The following is an 18,303-nucleotide window of genomic DNA, read 5'->3' on the forward strand; positions in this document are numbered from 1 at the left end:
ATCCCCTTCGGAAATCACAGAACTGAAAGTGAATCCTGCGCTCAACATGTGCTCGCGAGCACCGGCTGGCGTGACTTATTCGTGAGTGACGGAGATGACCGCATTGCAGGCAACTCCAGACGTCGTATCGGTAGCCTGTCAGGGGGATCTACACGGGACAAGGTGACAAGGGTGCAGCCGTGCGTTGTTCCAGGATTTCTAGCATCCTGAGTCATGGGCCAACCGTTTCTCTACCCCATCTAAACGTTGTTGAGCAATACATGAACATGGCCAAGCTCGGTTCGTACCAGCCTTCTGGGGGATGTGCGGACCGAGGTTTGAGCTTTCAGGCATGCAGACCCGGTGTTGGATCCGTGCGCGTGGCAAACTCGTAAACCCTCTTGCCGTGTCCTGATCAGATCGAGTATTGCGCAGGCTGCGACATGAAGGATTGGGGTTTGTATCGTTCTGGAGCTGGTACCGAAGTCTTTGGTTGCCTCTCATCCTTTGCTGCATGTCTACACGGTCCGTTATAATCTCACGTGCTCCTTACAACGAATCCATGTATAGCTCTGGTCCGTCCTTTTTCGATTTCTTCTTTACTTTGCCTTCTCCGCACGTTCTTCAGTTGTAACGGCTTGTCTACGGGAACTTGGTGGGTCTGACAAGCTTAGCATTTGCTCGACGACAAGATGCCCGATGCTGGCAACCTACCCGCGTACTCTTCCAACAAGGCTGGGCTTTACTTGTATCCTGTATGCATACTCGGTGTCGTTGCGCTTGCGCTGGTCGTTGTGCGTACATACATTCGACTGAGAAGGACTGGGAAGCTGTACCTTGACGACTGGCTCATTGTTGCTGCTGAGGTATGTCAAGTCTATGCGTTGCGAGTACATCTATTGATTGCCGAGTCAGATTCTCTCTGTAGTCGACACTGCCATCGCTATTGCGGCTGTCACTCACGGCTGGGGCAAACCCTCGTACATGTTTACGCCGACCGCCCTCAAGGAAACACTCAGACTTCAATTTGCGCTACAGGTAGTCTGGATCATCACGCTTTGCCTGGTTCGCGTATCGGTCGCATGCTCCTTGCTACGACTCGAAACTGAAAAACGATGGCGAATGCCGTTGTATTCTATTATGAGCCTGCAAGTCCTAATATCCTCGTCGTACATTGTCATCCAATTTGGGCAATGCACGCCGATAAGTGCCAATTGGGACAACGTTCCAGACGTGAAGTGCTGGGATACCACACCGATCGTTGACTATGGATGGGCTATCGCAGGTAAGACCGTCCGAACGTATATGCTGTGGTACATTCTTACTGATTGTCTTGTCCAGCAATATACATAGTCATGGATCTCGCCCTTTCGCTTATGCCTATCCGCCTAATTCGATCCCTCCATCGCAGTAGGACTGAGAAGATTCTGGTCGGTGTTCTCATGTCACTTGGTCTGCTCGCCACTGCTGTTGCTTGCGTAAAGATGTCGACCTTCAACGATTTCGGCAAGGGCGATGTCATGCAGCTCACTATCAAGCCCTCAATGCTGGCGAGACTGGAAGAGATCGTAGGAATCATCGCATGCTCTCTCCCGTGTTTGAAGAGCACAGTCGAGACAGTGTTGAAGAATCTAGGTATCATGAGGGAGCGCGGCTTGACTACACCGAGTTTCGTCAATGCTATGAGTCTGCCGGGTGTTGGCGATCAACGAGACGACAGTGGGTATGGTGTGAGTGGTAAGGGTAGTGTCCTGGCTAATCATAGAGATGTGACGCCTGGAAGCTCGACTCAACATTTTGTAACTCAAGCGCACATTGTTGATGCATCGCGGGCGGTATGAACAAAAGGCCGTTCAATGTTGCATGGCAGTCTGTAGCCACTAAGGCAGAGGATCTGGAACCTCCAAGCTGTCCGATTTCCTGTACGATACGATTTGATGATAAACGCTGGGACGTATCCTTCATCGACGCCTTGCAGTGTCATAATGTAATGATGACTCTTCTTTCCTCGACTCCACAACGCAGTGACTCTCAATAATGAGAGAAGATAGAGGAGTGGGGAGTTGAATTGAATTACACTTGGAGATAGGGAGGACAGGCGCTTAGTGTTTGAACCCGCATCGTTGAAATGTTCTGTGATCGCGTGCCTTGTAGGCTCCAAACTGGCTTCATCGCTTGCTGCAAGCTGCTCTTGATGGATTCGTCGGCGTTTGATGTACGCAGCACAATCTCCTGAAAGATTCGAGGGTGTATGAACATTGAGGTTGATATTGAGGTTATTCGGATTTTGTTCGTTCGATCTCGGTCCCTCGCTGGATTTTCGGGGGTGGATGCATTCTCTTACCTAATAGCGCCTTACCTCCGCATTCATTGAGGAATATTCCACGACCATCGCGACCATCGCGGAAGCTGTCAAGCGTCAATCACTTGTCTCTTACAATGACCTTTGGGGTTCAGGGTTATGAGTACAGAGTCCCTATCATGGACTGACTGCGTCGTTCAACGCGAGATGTGAGCTGCCATGAAGATTGCGCAGCTTGAGGTTCGACAGCAGTGTTTGTGCGTTCGCGGCCGGTCATCGATTGTCATCTGGCACGCGCCGTTAATCCGGGGTGCATGTTGCTTAGTCTCGATCCATACCGGTGACGTTCGGCCATTGTGCCTTCCTTTCCTAGTGTCCCTGTTTACCTTTAACATAAGCCTTACAAATCTCTTCTTCTGACCTCTCGCCCCCTCGCTGCAAGCCTGAACAACCCTCTACCTTATCCTGGACGTCTATTAAATCGCCAGAGCACTTTATAGAACTTTGTAATTTACGATGCCGATATGGGATCCTCTTGTCCCTGCTGAGCGGGTCATCCAGAGGGGACTTACACACCTACCCACGTGGATCAGCCGCTGGCTTGGATACCGAGGAACACCTATGCCTCCGTCTCGTACCTGGGTTGTCTGTCTTTGGGGCTTTATTGGTGCTTGGGGAGGTGTTGCTTCAATCATTGCTGTGTTCGGACACACTCATTACTTTCACAACATACATCTGGTGCCACCAATTGTTGCTTCGTTTGTAAGTTGGCTTGAAATAAGGACGTCAATGTAATACTGACTCATCGATAGGGCGCCTCAGCGATCCTTTGCTACGGTGCTATCGATGTACCCTTGGCGCAGCCTCGTTCTCTCATCTTTGGCCACTTCTTTAGCGGATTGACTGGTGTTATCATTGCGACCATTTTCCAGTTCAACCTGCAGGACGATCCTTACCCACGGTTTCAGTGGCTTGCAGCAAGTCTAGCTACCGCCTTTGCCCTGGTGGTCATGCACCTTACCAAGACGACTCATCCTCCAGCTGGCGCAACAGCCCTGATCCCCTGTGTCGATCCGCACATCTGGGCTTTACGATGGTACTACCTGCCAGTTCTTCTGCTCTCGTCCATGATTGTACTCGTGAGCGCGTGCATAGTCAACAACCTCCAGCGTCAGTACCCTAAATTCTGGGTTGCGCAAATTCCACCACCATCTGTGCCTGCGCCAAAGCCTGTAGTGGAAGAGAAGTCGATCGAAAGATCCAGTGATGGCGATACTCTGGGTGACATGGAGAGAGGACCGCTATAATACCCATGGAGCCTACTTCACAATGGCTGTTCTGGGCAGCATCTACCAGGAGATTGCAGCTTTGAGATGGGCATTGGAACTTGACAACCGCGATCCTGCAATCCGAAGACCCGGCCAACTTTATATGTAATAGAGCAGTAATGCCCTCCACACCCGAGTCGTTCCCATCTCAAAGTATTTGCATTTGTATTGGACAGATAGCGCGAGCACTTGATTCCGGACACAGGTGTTCTCGCACTAACTATGGAGTGCATAACTCGCATTCTGATGAGGAAAGTCAATGGTGAAGATGACGTGTCGCAGGTTATCTATTGTTTTTCCATATTCTTTCACTTCCACAAAGACTGCGACTGCCACAACTAAGTTCTACGAGCTCTTCTCCCTATCATCACCTTCCCTCGACTTCCTTCAACACGATGCCTACCCGTCCAGCTCGCCGAGAGCGCCGTCGCGCAGAGCGCCGCAACGCCAACCAAGCCTTTTCTCCGATATTGCGCATGCCACTGCCACCACAAGGCGCAACAACCGCCTTAGTCGATCGAACGTTCCTAACGATCTTCATGTCCGCTGACCCCATCGTGCGAACTGTCATGCGCCTCTTGCTCATCCAGACAAGCTTCGCACACAGCCAGGTCCTGGGGTTCGAGATATGGAAAGAAGCACTGCGGCAGGAGAAGCCACGACGATCTGCGCCGAACTACGCCCAGCATGAATACCAGATCTTGTGCTTCGAGGCTATCACCGAATTGCACTATACGCATATCCACGTCCTTGCGGCGCTAGAGCTGGACTATGCGCGACAGGTCATCATGTGGGGTCTCGAGTGCAGCAAAGCGGAGGCGGAATGGGATATGCACTTCATCGCACGCAGGAGGCTGGAGCTTGCGCAGCTGAACCGTCTCACTTCGAAGCTGGCCCTGGCGTTTGAAGAAGAGTTGCAGGGTTTGCTGGGAAACGAGAACCTGTTCTCGTTGCAGACGGAGGGTGCCATCCTCTTAGGAGCGCTGGAGAAATTCAGAGACAACTTTGCACACGGCTTGGTGGTTGCGGATGAGGAGACCTTGGCAGATCTGGAAGTGGCGGGCTTGTAATGGAACTGCAAGGAAAGGACGAGCTTGAACGTGCGGGAATGAGATGAGACGGGCATGTGTGGCAGTCGCCTACAATCTTAAACACTTATTTCGATTCAGCAGGAAGTCGTACTGATATTTTCAAGCCCCCTAAGCTTCCAGACCGCTGATTTGGTTCACCGTCATTCTGTAGACAAGCATGAGCATGGACTGCAGCCCAAATGCAACCAGCGATAGCTTGACATCCACCACCACGTTGTCCAAGATGCGGCTAAAGGGATTGGAGAAGAGCACAAAGCCCAAAATGAAGACGGGGGGATGATATTTGCACATGGCACCCAGCACAACAAGACCCAGGTACAAGGTGACGAAAGTCAAAACGTCGCCGTAGTATCGCTTGATCAGTTCGAACAACGATGGACTGAACAGAGGGGTCCTGCAGATGGGACACAGCTCACCGGTAGGCCTCTTGGTCATCTCTGTCACACAGTCGCGTCAGAATACGTGGTTTCATGGTAGAATGCGCATTGCAGGGTGCTGTTCACCGTATGCACCCCAGCAGATAAAACACTTCTCGTCCACGAACTCATCGGCTCCGTGAAGCATGAACGATGCTTTTCTCGAAAAAAGCGTTGCGTGACATTCCGATGCTCGGTGTGGGAATTCCGGCAATATTCGACTGTTTGAAGACTGTGAGCGATGGTGAGCAAAGGTTGGTTGGTTGAGCGCCCGATTGAGCTGGGAAAAAGGCGCTCTTATCTGCGTTGACGCCATGAACGCGCCATGAACACAGCGAGACGTCCAAACAGGGGTGAAAGTCGGAAACATGAATACAGATGGGAACTAGAGCTCATTGAAAGCATCAAGGCGTAGCGGGAAGAACCCTCGTGGAGAAGAAGTTAGGGTGGTGGAAACTCGCATTAAACCCCCTTGGTTACGCAGTTTACCAGCATGCACAGCTGATTGTAGGGACGATGACTTTTATAGTGACTCTTCAAGAGGTATTAGCTACCATCTAGGTCAGAAGTGTAATGAGCAGTACTCTCGTATAGCAGAAGTACCGGGACACAGCAGCAGCAGATTCTCAACTTTGACAGCAAAGGCTGGAGGTCATCAGCTACTCTAGCCTGGTTGTTGGATTCATGTGAAGCACACTGTACTCCTTCCTCGGCTCTAGAAAAACCCCACGACTTCCTCTCATTTTGCTGTGAACGCCTCCCGAAATGATCGAGATTGCACGTAGGTGTCTTACACTTCTTGAAATATGAGAGCAACACAGTAGAAACTGATCTAAAGTTGTCCTCCTTTTCCGGCCTACTCTCCCGCCTCGACCCTGGCACTACAAGGCTTCGTTTTTGGGGGACATTGTTCCAAAAAACAACATTTCAGATGTGGTCCAGTTCGGCTTCTGGGCATATCTGGAAAAGTGTATTGCTATCTATTGAGTCCAAGGCAGCTAAGGCTCAAATTCTTGAACAGACCTAGGAGAGCAGAGTCCTGAGGGAAGGGTGTGTTGCGAGGCCCAGACCCTCAACTGGACCCAGAGGAACCTGCTCGTCAGAGTCGGTTGGCCGCACGAGTAGGTAGATGCTTGTTTGCTCGTTGTGTACACGACTAGATTGGCACAAGATTGGATAGTTAGGTATCCACTTGTTGTATACAAAAACAACGGGAGACATGATTAGAAAGCAACCTGTGCACTTGTATACACGACTAACAGACATGCATAGCAGTCGCCTTTTGCACGCCAAGATGATTACATTCACGCTTTGCGCATACACCATCTATAAACTGGCCTGAACGCCATGCTCACGAGGAACGGCCTTGGCGAGACCAGACGCTCAATCCAACCAACCCAAACAAAAGAAACCGCTCTGAGCCAGGGCTACTCGCCGACAAAGGGGAATATCCGAAGTCTCGCTCGTCGGCCTTTCACGTCTCCTCTTTTGACGGCCCCCAGAGCCAATTAGAAAATACTACGCCAGGTATCAAAGAAAAAAGGGCATTAAACAGGCAAGGGTCAACAGCTATTCTTATAGCCGCTTCCCAGGCACGAAAATGAACAGACAGCACACGGCCGTCAAGACGATGACGAACAGCACCAGCACGGTAATGGCGCGCCGAGTGAGCGTCTTCTGCACAAACTTCTCGCGGATCTTGTTGAAGTCGAAGAGCGTGTACTCGCTGTACCCAGCCAGCGCAATGAGCGGGTCGAGCATGTACTGGTGTGTGATAATGAGGTAGATGGCGACGAAGAAAGGAAGGATGAGCTGTAGTGTGTTAGTCAGCGTGCCAACATCTTTTAGTACCCAATGGCAACATACCCAACACCTTATTGCCCGCGACTTGTCCAGGAAGATCAGAACAAACGCCGCCCACACGGCAGCAAAGAAGCTGATCAGCCCCACTATGAGCCGAATCATCATGCTCTGCGGCACCAGGTTTCCAAGACCTTTGTTCTGCAGAAATCCTGGATACGCGTCTCGCTCCATGGCCTGGAAGACGTAGTCCTTGGCTTGGTCGAATAGCTCCGGGTCCGATCGCTGCTCCGGCCCTTCGATCGCATTCTGCACGTCGTTGAGGATGCTTTGCGGGATGATAATCTCCCGCTCGGACCCTGGCAGCAGATATGTGTAGAGAATCTTCTCGGCCGATGCACGCAGGTCTTCTCTACGCGGCTGCGAGTGGTCGTTCGAGGACAACTGCCCAGGCGAACTCGAGTCTCCGGGCGTGATGCCAAAGCTAGGACGCGGAAGCTCGTGACTCTGGTTGCTGCCCTGGCTGTTCTGGGGCGAATGGTTTCTGCTGGGTCGGTCCGATCTCAGGAACGCAGACAGGCGCTGGTCATCCATGTCCTTCTCGTTCGATGGTCCTTCTCCAGCGTCATCGAAGTTCTGCATGTAAGACGAGCGCTTGGACGCCTTTTCAATCTCTGGGGTATCTTCCACCAGGCTCCTGTGTAGGCGTCGAACGTACAGTCGGCACAGCTGAAGATGTTGGGAAACATCGAGCCTGACGTTTGTTAGCAGGTACTCAGGACCAGTTTCCCCTGCGCTGTTCTCACCAGAAATCCAGGTAATCGACCGAGCGCTGCTGGTCGCGCATGTAGATGTAGAAGGAGAAAAGATCGAGTGGTGCGACCGTCTTGCGACTCAAGACCTCGAACAACGTCGGGAAGCGGTTGCGGTGGATATTCTCCCCATTGTCAACCGGACGTGTGAGTTCGCCAGACATGGCTGCGATTTCGTTCGGGGTTTTTGGTAGCGAAAGGCGCGCGACTGAGTCGCTGAGGTCAAGGAATAGTGAGTATCGATAGACGCGGCGTTGGGCGGGAAAGGGCGTGGAGCCCGCAGCGATTACGTCGAGACAGCAGTGGGTGAGCGAGTGACGGGAAGACGAGGGTCGGAAAGGGACTTGTTTGAGCGTTGAGTGGGCGTCGCGGGGTTTGTTGGCGTGTTTGCGCGCCCCAAGCGACGTGAGAATCGACGGTGAAGTCGGGAAATTAGGGCCATGCGTGGTTGCGCAGTGCACTTGGCGCAACGACAGGGATCCACTGGCGATGTCAGCCACCCGTCGATCGTTCCAACGGAGTCAGAGCAGTCAGAGCCGCAGCGTGACGCGAAGGCAGACAGCACACACACGGTGGTAATTGTTGGAAAAGGATGTTCGCGATAGTCGTGCGTTTGACTCGTGGGTGATGCTGCCGAATGGGGATGAAAAGTGCACGTTCGGCGTGGTGAGAAGCAGGAGAGCCTGGCACATGGACAAGGCAGAGGCAGTCACTCATTGTGTTCCTGCAGTAGCTCTCTCTCAACACTCTGCACACGACTTTAGCATTCTCCCTGCGACAGTCTTCGTCTTGCAGGTCAAAGGATGCTGATGTTTTTCAGACTGTCCACTGTCAACGTGGAGTCACACCAGCGGGCTCGAACGTTCGAACGTCTTACTGAGTGCTCAGCCTTACTCAGGCAACAGCTTTCACAGCCCAGTGGCTCAAACATATAATGCATTGCTTTTAGCAATGCATAGACAACATCGCGCTCGAGTCTTCACTTCAAACGAGATCTCATTGTCTTTGGCCCTCGTGTTGCCCACTGTAACAGTATCTTGGATCGCAGCCATGGCTCCATCGATCCTGCCTGAGAGCTTCCTCTCCGGCCCAGCGCCCAACCTAATCCGGACAGACATCGACTTGAAGGAGAGCGGAATTCTCACCGGTTACGAAGATGTCTGGGCCGTGGTTCTTGATGGCGTGCTGTCAGAAGAAGAATGCGACACGCTGATTGCTGCAGCTGAGTCAACGACGGATGGCAAGTGGGAGCGTGCACTGGTCAACATTGGAGGTGGCATGCAGGCCATGTACGAGGACACGAGGAAGTGCGGGCGCATTATATGGGATGACCGCGATGTCGTGGCGATGCTGTGGGCAAGAATAGAGGGTGCAGTGCCGGAGATTCACGAACTGAAAGAGTGGCCCAACGTGACAGGCAACGGACCAGCGAAGCGGAAGGAAACGTGGAAGTTGACCAGATTGAACGAACGCATGAGGTTCTTGAAGTATGTGGGTGGAGAGTATTTCAGACGTACGTACTGGCAGCGTGGAGGCCATGTGTGATTGCTAACACGGACAGCGCACTGCGACGGCACGTATGAGACACCAGACGGCAAAGAGCGCTCCTACTTCACCCTGCATCTGTACCTCAACGACACAGAGGACAACAGAGACCAGGAACCACTCAAGGGCGGCGCCACCACTTTCCATTCGTATGACATGCAGAAGCGCGTTGATATTGTACCCAAGTACGGCCGTGTGCTTCTGTTTCAGCACCGCTTCCTCCTCCACTCCGGCGACGACGTTGTAAGCGGGACAAAGTACACCCTGCGAACAGACATCATGTTCGCAAACGAAGCAGCGGAGGAAGCGGACTCTGTCGGGCGTCGATGGGTCCACTGAAGCGTAGAAACGAGGGATGCTCGTCAAGACTTGTTTCATTGCGGCGTTGGCGAGACGAGAGTTCCAGCAAGCTCGCACAGTTTTGTTAGCAGTATCCTGGAAACAGTGGTTGAAGGGAGCGCACAGCGCACTTACGTATGAAAATATAAGGTGAACGGCCTGCCTCGCCAGAGTAATCAGAATCGAATGATACCCTTCCTCTTTCGCCAAAGCTACTCGAAGTCAGGCACGCTGCGTATTGTACTACAGTGTCACTCCATTACAGAGCACACAATCTTCGCACCGACTCCCATAGGGACACCATATCCACCGCACACAGTTTCCCGTGTACGGCTTCTTGAGCCCTGAGCTTTCTGATGCCGAGTACAGACGTGAGTCACGCCAGGCCCTTACGGGCAGTAGTGCCGAAGCACAAAAGGTGAAGATTACTCCGAATTTCTCATTTGCAGGGTAGGACGACTGCGAGCAGTGTCTGTGTGGGTGCAAAGAAACGCAGCGTTGGCGAGGCAGGCCGTTGGAGAGAAAAAGTTGGGCGGGGCGCTGTGGGGTTTTGTAGCTGCTGCTAGCCTTGCGGAGGGGCTCGGCCCGGCTTGGTGGACTGCGACTCACTTGGATTTCGAGTCACACACAATAACCGTGGCTTTTACTGTGAGTGATCGGCCTCCAACGTGACCTGATGACCTCGTATGCGCTATCTAGAGATTGGCGTGGTGGTACCAGGACGGTGCAGACGTGAAGAACTGGTCTTGTGTTGGGCAAGTACCGGGTCGCTCAGTACCCGTTACACTTGAAGACGAGGACATGGATTTGGTCTGGCTGCGAGCACGTTCTCACACTGCCAACAACAACACCATCGACACAATGGCAACGCTATTCCCCCAGCCAAGATAGCAAACACTGCTCTACGGATGCCGATCTCGCAGCTAAGGCGATACGACGTGCAAACGGGTTACTCCAACGCCACCCATGTTCACCAGGCCACAAGCTTAAGCAGGGCACTATCATGCACAATCTTCGAGAAGGGCACGGTGCTGCATGACAAAGTGCGACTTCCCCTTAAAAGCCAGATCCTAGGCCCCAAGGCTCCCACCGATGATGCAAAACCGCCGAAGAAGAAGGTTTGTCGCAGCAAGAATGAAGTGGCAGTGGCAGTGGAAGGGGAGGAGGTATATGGCATGGGAGAAGCCTTCGAGATGAGTGCGGAAGAGGAACCTAGGGTAGATAGTGAAGAGGAAGTGGATGATGGCGAAGTCTGGGTCTGAGAAGTATTAGCTATCTCGTTGCCGGTGGACTGAATGCATCCAGTAGGCAAGCAATTGATTGTCGTATGAGCGCTGACACGACACCCAACAATGAGCGTGACGTCGACCAAGAATTGTAGAACACTGAAGCTGTATTACAGGTGTGCGAGCTGGAAGAAGCCTACAGTGTCTTAAAGAAGATGTGTACTAGACATGGCGACAAAATGGACTGCCGGAATCTGTGTGCCCGTTGACAAGTGAAGTGGAGGTCCTAGACAGGGCTGCAGGAAGTCGAGGGTCGAGGGTCGAGGGTCGTGCTTCCAATGACGTGCCGGGGCCGAACTTTACATGTCCAACTGCACTGCAGACCCACGACGACTCCTCTGCGCGGCCACCCACCCACCCACTCTCCCACGATGAGCGCACCCACGGCGAAGAGCAAGCGAGGCCCCACGGTGCTGATGACCGACTCGCGCAATTCAGCGCCCCGACAGCTGCCGCGCCCGTCGACGCTGCAACGCCAGGCCACGCTCATCTCGGTCGACAACATCCTGCAGTACGCCTCGGACATTCCTTCGCAGCAGCGCCGCGGCCCGCCTGGCGTGCGGCCGGCCAACCACAGTCGCACGCCCAGTGGCCGCCATCCGCTCGACCCCAAGCTGTCCGGTCGGCTGATCCCCCAGCACATGCCGACGCGCTCCAGCAAGCTCAGTGAGAAGCTCGTCCTGCTGCCCGAGACGGACGAGGCCGACGAGGACGAGAAGGGCGACTTCGATGACGACGATGAGAGTGCAGGGCCGCCTACCGACGCTCAACTCGGCCGCCGCACTGCCAAAGGCGGGCCCACGGACAAGAGTTACGCTGAGCGGCTGCCCAAGGCGCGGCGCACCGACAAGCTCTCGCGCGTCACCGCCTACTGCACCGCGCAAGCGTTCAAGATGAAGAGCACCGCCGCCTTCGTCAAGGACACGCACCACGCCCGCACCAAGCTGTACGACGACTGCCTGTACTGCGTCTACCACCTGCCCCTGCTGCCCGCCACCGACGGCTACCGCGTCCGCAGCAGCCCCGCCCTCAAGTCGCCCGGCGGCAAGACGGTCCTTGACGAGGAGATTGAGCGCAACGAGGCCCGTAACCACCACGAGGGCTACTTTGGCGACGAGGAGACGTACTTTGTGCGCGACGACGACCAGGCCTCGGACGAGTCGCCCAGCTTCCTCGCCCACACCACCGCCCGCGACCGCCGCGACTCAGACTCGGGCCCTACGCGCGTGCCCCCCAACGCCCTCGCTTTTGGCGAGATGTTCGTCTTTAGCTACGGCGTCGTCGTCTTCTGGAACTTCACCGAGAAGCAGGAAAAAGACATCCTCGCCGACCTGACCTTCAGCTTCAACCACACGGGCATCCAGATCGCCACCCGGCCCCTCACCGAGAGCGACTTCGAGACGGAGGAGTTCCACTTCGAGTACAACCCCGAGATCCCAAGGCCGCGCGTCTACAACGACATGATCACGCTGAAGAGCGGCGACCACATGATCAAGCTCGCCATGAGCCACGCAATTGCCCAGAGCACCAAGCTGAGTCTGTTCGAGGAGGGCATGAACCGCACCATGCTGGCCGCCCAGTACGTGCCCAAACGCCTCGCCCTGACAGGCAAGCTGGGCATGCGCCGAACCGACGTGGTCAAGATGATCGGCCAGCTCTTCACCTCGCGCGTCGACGTCAATCTCTGTACGTGCCGTCCTTCCTACCTTTCCCTTCCCCCGTACCCTGACACCGAACTAACCGCCCCCAGCATCCAACATGCTCGACGCCCCCGCCTTCTTCTGGGACTCGGAGCCCACCCTACACCCTCTCTACACGGCCGTGCGCGAGTACCTCGAAATCAAGCCGCGCATCCAGGTCCTCAACGAGCGCTGCCAGGTCTTCCTCGACCTCGGCGAGATCCTTTCTGACTCCATCAGCGACAAGAAGATGACGCGCATCACCTGGATCATCATCTTCCTCATCGTCGTCAGCATCTGTGTCACCTGCCTCGAGGTCATTCTGCGCTTCGCCATCCTCAATAGCAGGAAAGGCGGCGCCCCCGTGCAGGGCAACATTCACGGCCTGAGTGTGGGGAGTCCCGACGGTCCGCTGAAGGGGCTCGGCGGGCTCGATAGGGTAGGGTACGCCGGGCCGAGTCTGCTGTTTGCGAGAACGCTGGTCTGGGCCGTGTCGAGTGTGAAAGGCGTATTTGCTTGAAAGAGAGAAAGAAAGAAAGAAATCATGCGTGGCCGTCGTCGATGCCTAGGTTTTTTTTTTGTCTGTTCGAGTAGAGTTTATCCTGCATAGCGCGGCGTTACTTACCCTTCTTTCTTGCTCGTACGTACGTATACAACACAATGTACATATAGAGTCGATGTAGTGTAATCATTCTATTCATCCTGTCCAATCTCCTTTCTCTCACTTCATCTCATCAACTACCACCACTACTGCTACTGTTACTCTCCCCAACTCCCCCCACCAGCCGCGCAACAAACTCCCCCAACCGCGCCTCCCCCAGCAACCCACTCACCCGCTCCACGCGTGGCAGTCCAATCTGCTCGAGCGCAAAACTCGCCGCCACAGCACCACAGCACAGCGCCTCTCTCAGCGTTTTCTGAGTACGCGCATCAGCGTCAGCATTGTTGTGTGTGTTGGAGTCGTTGGCATGCGTGTTAGGATCATTGTCATAGGTGTCAATGGCAACACCGCCCGCACGCAGCCACCCGGCCATGTAACCGCCGAGAAACGCATTGCCCGCGCCCGTGGGATCGACGACTTCTTTGGATCCCTGAGCGTGGAAAGCCGGGACGTGGACTTGGATGTGCGCAGACTCAGGCGCCGCGACACGTCAGCGCCTGCGCGAACTACGAGCGTACCATTGCCGTCTGGGCCGATCCTGGCGTCGAGGAACGCGGCCCCTAGGTTGGCGAGGTGCTGCAGTGTGGTTGTTGCGCTGTCTGGATGGAAGAGCGCGGCGAGCTCGAGGTGGTTGGGCGAGAAGACGTCGACTAGGGGCATGGCTGAGAGGAAGGTGGGTAGGGCGGAGGGATGGCATGATGATGGGAGTGGTTCCCAGACGATGAGCGGACGGGGTAGGGAAGGATCGTGGGAGTGTCGTAGACGCAGGAGTTCGGGGACTTGGACCAGGACTTCTTCTGGGCGGCCGAACATGTGGAATGCCCTAGCACCCAGCAGCGGCGTGTCGATGAGATGCCCCGGCGCGGCACGTATTGGCGGCGTTGTGTACTCGAAGGTTTTGGGGCCGAAGGTGTCGTCTTCGTACACCAGTAGGCCACGCGATGAGCGCTTTGTGGCGTCTTTCTGCAGCACGAGCGTCGTGTCCCACGCCCTCACTTCGTCTTCGACTGAGGGAGGGAAATCTGAGCCTGCGAGAATCAGGCAACCTACTGATGATGGGTCGCTGGCGAAGAGACGTAGGCCCAGTGTTACAAATGTTGATGAGCCGCCGATGACGTTGTGAAGTGGTGCCTTGTTAGGCATTCTGATCTCATCCATAATCAGCATCCCGAGGGACACGCCTGAAATCTGCGGCGCCATAGTTGCTTCCATGTTGAGGTGTTGTCTTGTTGAGTGTTTGTGGGAGTGTCGCAGGCGTTGCTTGTCGAACATCGATACCAATGGGCACGTGCACATGCACTTCGGTCAGCGCAATTCAACAATGGTCCGCATCAACACATCCCCTGGAACTGAGCTCTTTGCAGTCCAGCTTGACATGATCTTCATCGAAATCTTCGCTCAACCACCCCACTCACGTTGAGCAGCTTTAGGACTATGATAAGCAACAGGCGGAACTTCGAGAGTGGAGCGGCGTCGTGGTGCTCTGGTGATGGCATCTGGACTGGCGTCTGGTCGCGGTGACGTCTCTGCCGGTGGGTTAGAAGAGACTTCGGCTTCAGCTTCTCGTGCAGATCTGATGCTAGATGCGTAGCTAGCTGCTCGGTTCTTTTCGTAGTTTGTACTTGTCCGATGTATGATATCGTTGCGAAGCTCTTCTCCTGGAATCCACGGATACCTCCGCGCTTTCTCGTCGCGATAGTCTGATGTGTCCAGTTCGCGGTGTGCGGCATCACTCATGTAGATGCTGGCTTTCTCGAGCCATTTGCGTACCTTACCCCGGCCCGCGTTAGATTGAGGTTCGGGGGCGTCGGCTGGCACACGCTCGATGTGTTCGTCCGGACTCGAGTCACGGCCTGGTTCAGTGATGGTTGGTATGATGCGAAGGGCATTTGGGTCGCTAGAAAGGCGAGGGAAGACCTGTGGCTCATGCGCGATCCTTGTAGGCGAATACTGCAAAGTTGGAGCACGTCCTCGACGTAGCGGAGGTTGTTCACTATGATCAGACTGCGAAGACGTCGATCTCGGAGCTTTCGACCTTCCATAAATGATGATATCCCCATCTGTAGCCCAGACGACGTACAGCGACCCTAGTGCCGCCATCAAAGTACCCGCAATGGGCGACCACTGACCTACTCGCACAGGTCAGCCAAGATGAAGACACAGGCTGGAAAAACATACCTATCGATGCCATTGGCTCAGTCTGATACAGTAGTTGCTTGCTGAAGAAATTCAATTCACCAGTAACGAGAATAGCCACTACAGCCCCACCAAATAGCGGCATCTCAATGACACTCAAGAAGAGCCTGACTTTGTTGTTGATATCTTTGATTTCGCCGCGGGTAATGTTTACGCCTTCAAGCAGCTCATCTGGCCGCTCAGGCTCGCGCCGGCTCCTCCAGTTGATCTCGAGAATCTTGTCCCATGTGAAGATCAGACTCAGAATGGCTGGAACGCAAACGCCCGCGGCGATGAGCATAGCAGTATTGAAGCTCAACTTGCTGGGTACCGGAATGACATAGATGTTCTTCGCAGCGCCTCCTCGCATAGGCGAAAAAGGACCATCGGTTTCTGAGCATGTCAAGTTGCACGTTTCTTGTCCGTAGGGAAAGCCAGCTACGGTCAGGGACAGAACGCCAGCTTCGTCGTGACCGCAGTCGGTGACTGTTACTCTCGAAAACTCGATGCATAAAGCTATGAGGCCTGCGATCAGTAGCATTGTCCACAGGAAGATGATGTTGCGCCCAGCATCATAGAAGTACGTCCGTGATCTTCGAAGCGTGAATGGCACTGCAATTATGGCGATCGAGCAGATCTGCCAGGCTCCGTAGATGTCTAGATCTACAGCGCCTGGACATGGGGTTGTCAGCCTTGTCGCGAAGCCTGTGTAGGTTGACTTGGGTTGGGATGAGAACTGACCATTCACAGAGTAACTCGCGAGCACGATGCCATGAAGCGCACTAATCGAGGGGACCACCAGGGCCGCTGCAAGACAAGCATTCCTTAGCCACTCATGTTTCCGCAAGAATACGCAAGTGGCTACAAGAACATAGTATCTATGGAGCACACGTGAGCTGTCTATAGGTGGAGAGTTGGCTGGGGGTTTGTAAACGTACAAGAACCGCGATCCAGCGCCATACTGTGACGAGACAGGCCAAGCACACACAACATCTAGTGTCTGCGCAGTACCGTTAACAGCTGAACTTAGGGTTGAGTCTGCGATGCTTCGAGAGAAGACATCGTACAGCGGTGAAATCGCCGGCATAACGGCAAGCGTGCTACGCTACCGTGTCCGTGCGCGCAACAACCAGAGTTGCGCAACAACCAAAAACCACCTTAACGCTTAAAATTAGATAAGGCTATAGAGCCACCCACAACAGCTATTATTTTATAATTTTATAGTATAGTACTAATTAATTACTTATAAAAAAGATGTACTATTTAAATTTGGCTAGTAACTTAACGTTGCAGCTACGTGATATAGTTTTAAGTAGGGGAGCTAGGGACAGCAATAGGGGACTACAACTACCAACATTATCCCTAGAACTATGTTTTTAATGCTTTTTTAGCTAGGTTGCTTATAAAGCTTTTTTTTTACCTTTTTAAGGTAATTATATAGCTTTTACAGCATTAAGCTCTTATTATTAATACTGCTTTTTAGCCTTCTGTTTAGCCTTCTAATTTACTATATTAGCCTTCTCCTTCTTATATACTACCTTAGCTACCTCTTACACTACACACCTCTCCTCCTTCTTCTTCTTCTTAACTAGCTTCTTAGTAGCTGCTACTTCCTTACTAGTAGCTTTTCTAAGCCTCTCCTTCTTCTTCTTATATTATCTAACTTGCTTATAGAAGCATGCTTTGTTAACCTTTCTAGGTAACTAGAACACTGCACTACTATAGTACTCCTGCTGTTACTGTAAGTCTAAGGTTTTACTCTTCTTTTTGTACTTCTTCTACGTCTTTAGAGTCTTTTTAAGGCTATCTATCTTATACTAGAGGAGTAAGCTTTTAACTAAGATATAGTAGATTAATTATCTTATGTTTTTAATATTACTCTTACTCTAGTTTTTAACTATACACTATAACAACGTCTCTATTTTAAGCTAATCCTTGTTGCTATAAACAGATAATAAGGACCTATCTAAATCTAAGCTCTCTAGTGTTTTAACAAAGTAGTAGAGGATAATATTAGGATTAAGTAGATAGATACCTGTTGCCTTAAAGGACTTAAGTATTAGCTTTTTAGTAAAGCTACACATCTACACTAGCTAGAATAGGCAGAAGAAGTCTGCTCTAGTAATAGGTGCGTTTTTTTAAGCCTTATAGATATATATTATAACTACTTTTAAGTATACTATTAATAGAGGCTTAAACAGCACTATATTAAGTAGCTAGAGTGTTTAGGTTAAGTAAGGGGGAAGGACAGCTAGGAGGATCTTGTAGTTATTACAGTACTTAATAAAGTCTATTGTTACGTAGGATCTGTGGCTATCTAGTATTAAAAGCCTCTACTTTCTTTGTGCTTTCTCCTTAGTGTAGTAATTAAATACCTGCTTAAGCTAGGTAAGGCCTATATCCCTATTTATCTACCCTAAGAGAGATAATGTAACTATTATAGAGTGTTTTCCTAGCTTAATTTTAGCTACCTAGTCTAATTTAATGCTAGCGTTAGCTAACTTATAGATAATGCCTAGTAGTAGTACTGTTCTATTACTACACACACACGCTATAAGCGTCTACTAAGCTTAGTTACTATCCTAGATAGATGCTTTAATCTCTCCCTTTATCTATATATGCTTACTAAACATGTATTTTATTCTGCCTATAATACTAATTATAAAGCCCTTCTTATCTATATTATATATTGTCAGGCCCACTCCTTCCGCTTGTTCCGCATGAGGAGCCAAGGGTCCGATTGCGTAGCAGGGGTGGCGTAACTATATAGCCTACGTGAATTGCTCTGATCCTTTCAGCAGCAATTCGTCTATCCATAACCTGCAAATACACACTCCATCTTCAAATGCTTAATAACGTGCCACCCCTCTAAAAAGAGATCCTGACATTC

At 52.4% G+C, this 18,303-nt stretch overlaps 9 protein-coding genes across 9 annotated transcripts, besides 9 other annotated features; 5 read left to right on the top strand and 4 right to left on the bottom strand.

Moving 5' to 3' along the window:
* Positions 1–671: 671 nt before the first annotated feature.
* Positions 672–1,820, top strand: EKO05_0003596 (uncharacterized protein; the record flags this gene model as incomplete). Its single annotated transcript, XM_038938532.1, has 3 exons — positions 672–845; positions 895–1,264; positions 1,321–1,820. 3 exons carry the CDS (start codon positions 672–674, stop codon positions 1,818–1,820), a joined length of 1,044 nt encoding a protein of 347 aa, XP_038800680.1.
* Positions 1,821–2,797: 977 nt separating this feature from the next.
* Positions 2,798–3,588, top strand: EKO05_0003597 (uncharacterized protein; the record flags this gene model as incomplete). The annotated part of the gene is made up of 2 exons (XM_038938225.1): positions 2,798–3,043; positions 3,094–3,588. The coding sequence occupies 2 exons, from the start codon at positions 2,798–2,800 to the stop codon at positions 3,586–3,588; spliced, it is 741 nt and encodes a 246-aa protein (XP_038800679.1).
* Positions 3,589–4,004: 416 nt separating this feature from the next.
* Positions 4,005–4,679, top strand: EKO05_0003598 (uncharacterized protein; the record flags this gene model as incomplete). The annotated part of the gene is made up of 1 exon (XM_038945325.1): positions 4,005–4,679. The coding sequence occupies one exon, from the start codon at positions 4,005–4,007 to the stop codon at positions 4,677–4,679; it is 675 nt and encodes a 224-aa protein (XP_038800678.1).
* A 129-nt stretch (positions 4,680–4,808) lies between these two features.
* EKO05_0003599 (uncharacterized protein) lies at positions 4,809–5,135 on the bottom strand (the record flags this gene model as incomplete). Its single annotated transcript, XM_038945324.1, has 1 exon — positions 4,809–5,135. One exon carries the CDS (start codon positions 5,133–5,135, stop codon positions 4,809–4,811), a length of 327 nt encoding a protein of 108 aa, XP_038800677.1.
* Positions 5,136–6,691: 1,556 nt separating this feature from the next.
* Positions 6,692–7,892, bottom strand: EKO05_0003600 (Bud site selection protein, Revert to axial protein 1; the record flags this gene model as incomplete). Its single annotated transcript, XM_038938622.1, has 3 exons — positions 6,692–6,928; positions 6,983–7,670; positions 7,723–7,892. 3 exons carry the CDS (start codon positions 7,890–7,892, stop codon positions 6,692–6,694), a joined length of 1,095 nt encoding a protein of 364 aa, XP_038800676.1.
* An 886-nt stretch (positions 7,893–8,778) lies between these two features.
* Positions 8,779–9,612, top strand: EKO05_0003601 (uncharacterized protein; the record flags this gene model as incomplete). The annotated part of the gene is made up of 2 exons (XM_038938188.1): positions 8,779–9,241; positions 9,290–9,612. 2 exons carry the CDS (start codon positions 8,779–8,781, stop codon positions 9,610–9,612), a joined length of 786 nt encoding a protein of 261 aa, XP_038800675.1.
* Positions 9,613–11,244: 1,632 nt separating this feature from the next.
* Positions 11,245–11,268: a tandem repeat.
* Position 11,269: 1 nt separating this feature from the next.
* Positions 11,270–13,097, top strand: EKO05_0003602 (Sad1-interacting factor 3; the record flags this gene model as incomplete). Its single annotated transcript, XM_038938610.1, has 2 exons — positions 11,270–12,584; positions 12,649–13,097. 2 exons carry the CDS (start codon positions 11,270–11,272, stop codon positions 13,095–13,097), a joined length of 1,764 nt encoding a protein of 587 aa, XP_038800674.1.
* Positions 11,587–11,640: a tandem repeat.
* Positions 12,846–12,875: a tandem repeat.
* Positions 13,096–13,119: a tandem repeat.
* Positions 13,120–13,484: 365 nt separating this feature from the next.
* Positions 13,485–14,450, bottom strand: EKO05_0003603 (uncharacterized protein; the record flags this gene model as incomplete). The annotated part of the gene is made up of 1 exon (XM_059636201.1): positions 13,485–14,450. The coding sequence occupies one exon, from the start codon at positions 14,448–14,450 to the stop codon at positions 13,485–13,487; it is 966 nt and encodes a 321-aa protein (XP_059492184.1).
* Positions 14,451–14,636: 186 nt separating this feature from the next.
* On the bottom strand, positions 14,637–16,500 carry EKO05_0003604 (uncharacterized protein; the record flags this gene model as incomplete). The annotated part of the gene is made up of 4 exons (XM_038938278.1): positions 14,637–15,367; positions 15,417–16,085; positions 16,155–16,291; positions 16,352–16,500. The coding sequence occupies 4 exons, from the start codon at positions 16,498–16,500 to the stop codon at positions 14,637–14,639; spliced, it is 1,686 nt and encodes a 561-aa protein (XP_038800672.1).
* A 19-nt stretch (positions 16,501–16,519) lies between these two features.
* Positions 16,520–18,103: a mobile genetic element.
* Positions 18,098–18,101: a direct repeat.
* Positions 18,102–18,301: a long terminal repeat.
* Positions 18,102–18,303: part of a mobile genetic element that runs on past the window's edge.
* Positions 18,106–18,303: part of a mobile genetic element that runs on past the window's edge.

The sequence above is a fragment of the Ascochyta rabiei genome, chromosome 5, assembly GCF_004011695.2.
Source record: "Ascochyta rabiei chromosome 5, complete sequence".
NCBI classification, from domain to species: Eukaryota; Fungi; Ascomycota; class Dothideomycetes; order Pleosporales; family Didymellaceae; genus Ascochyta; species Ascochyta rabiei.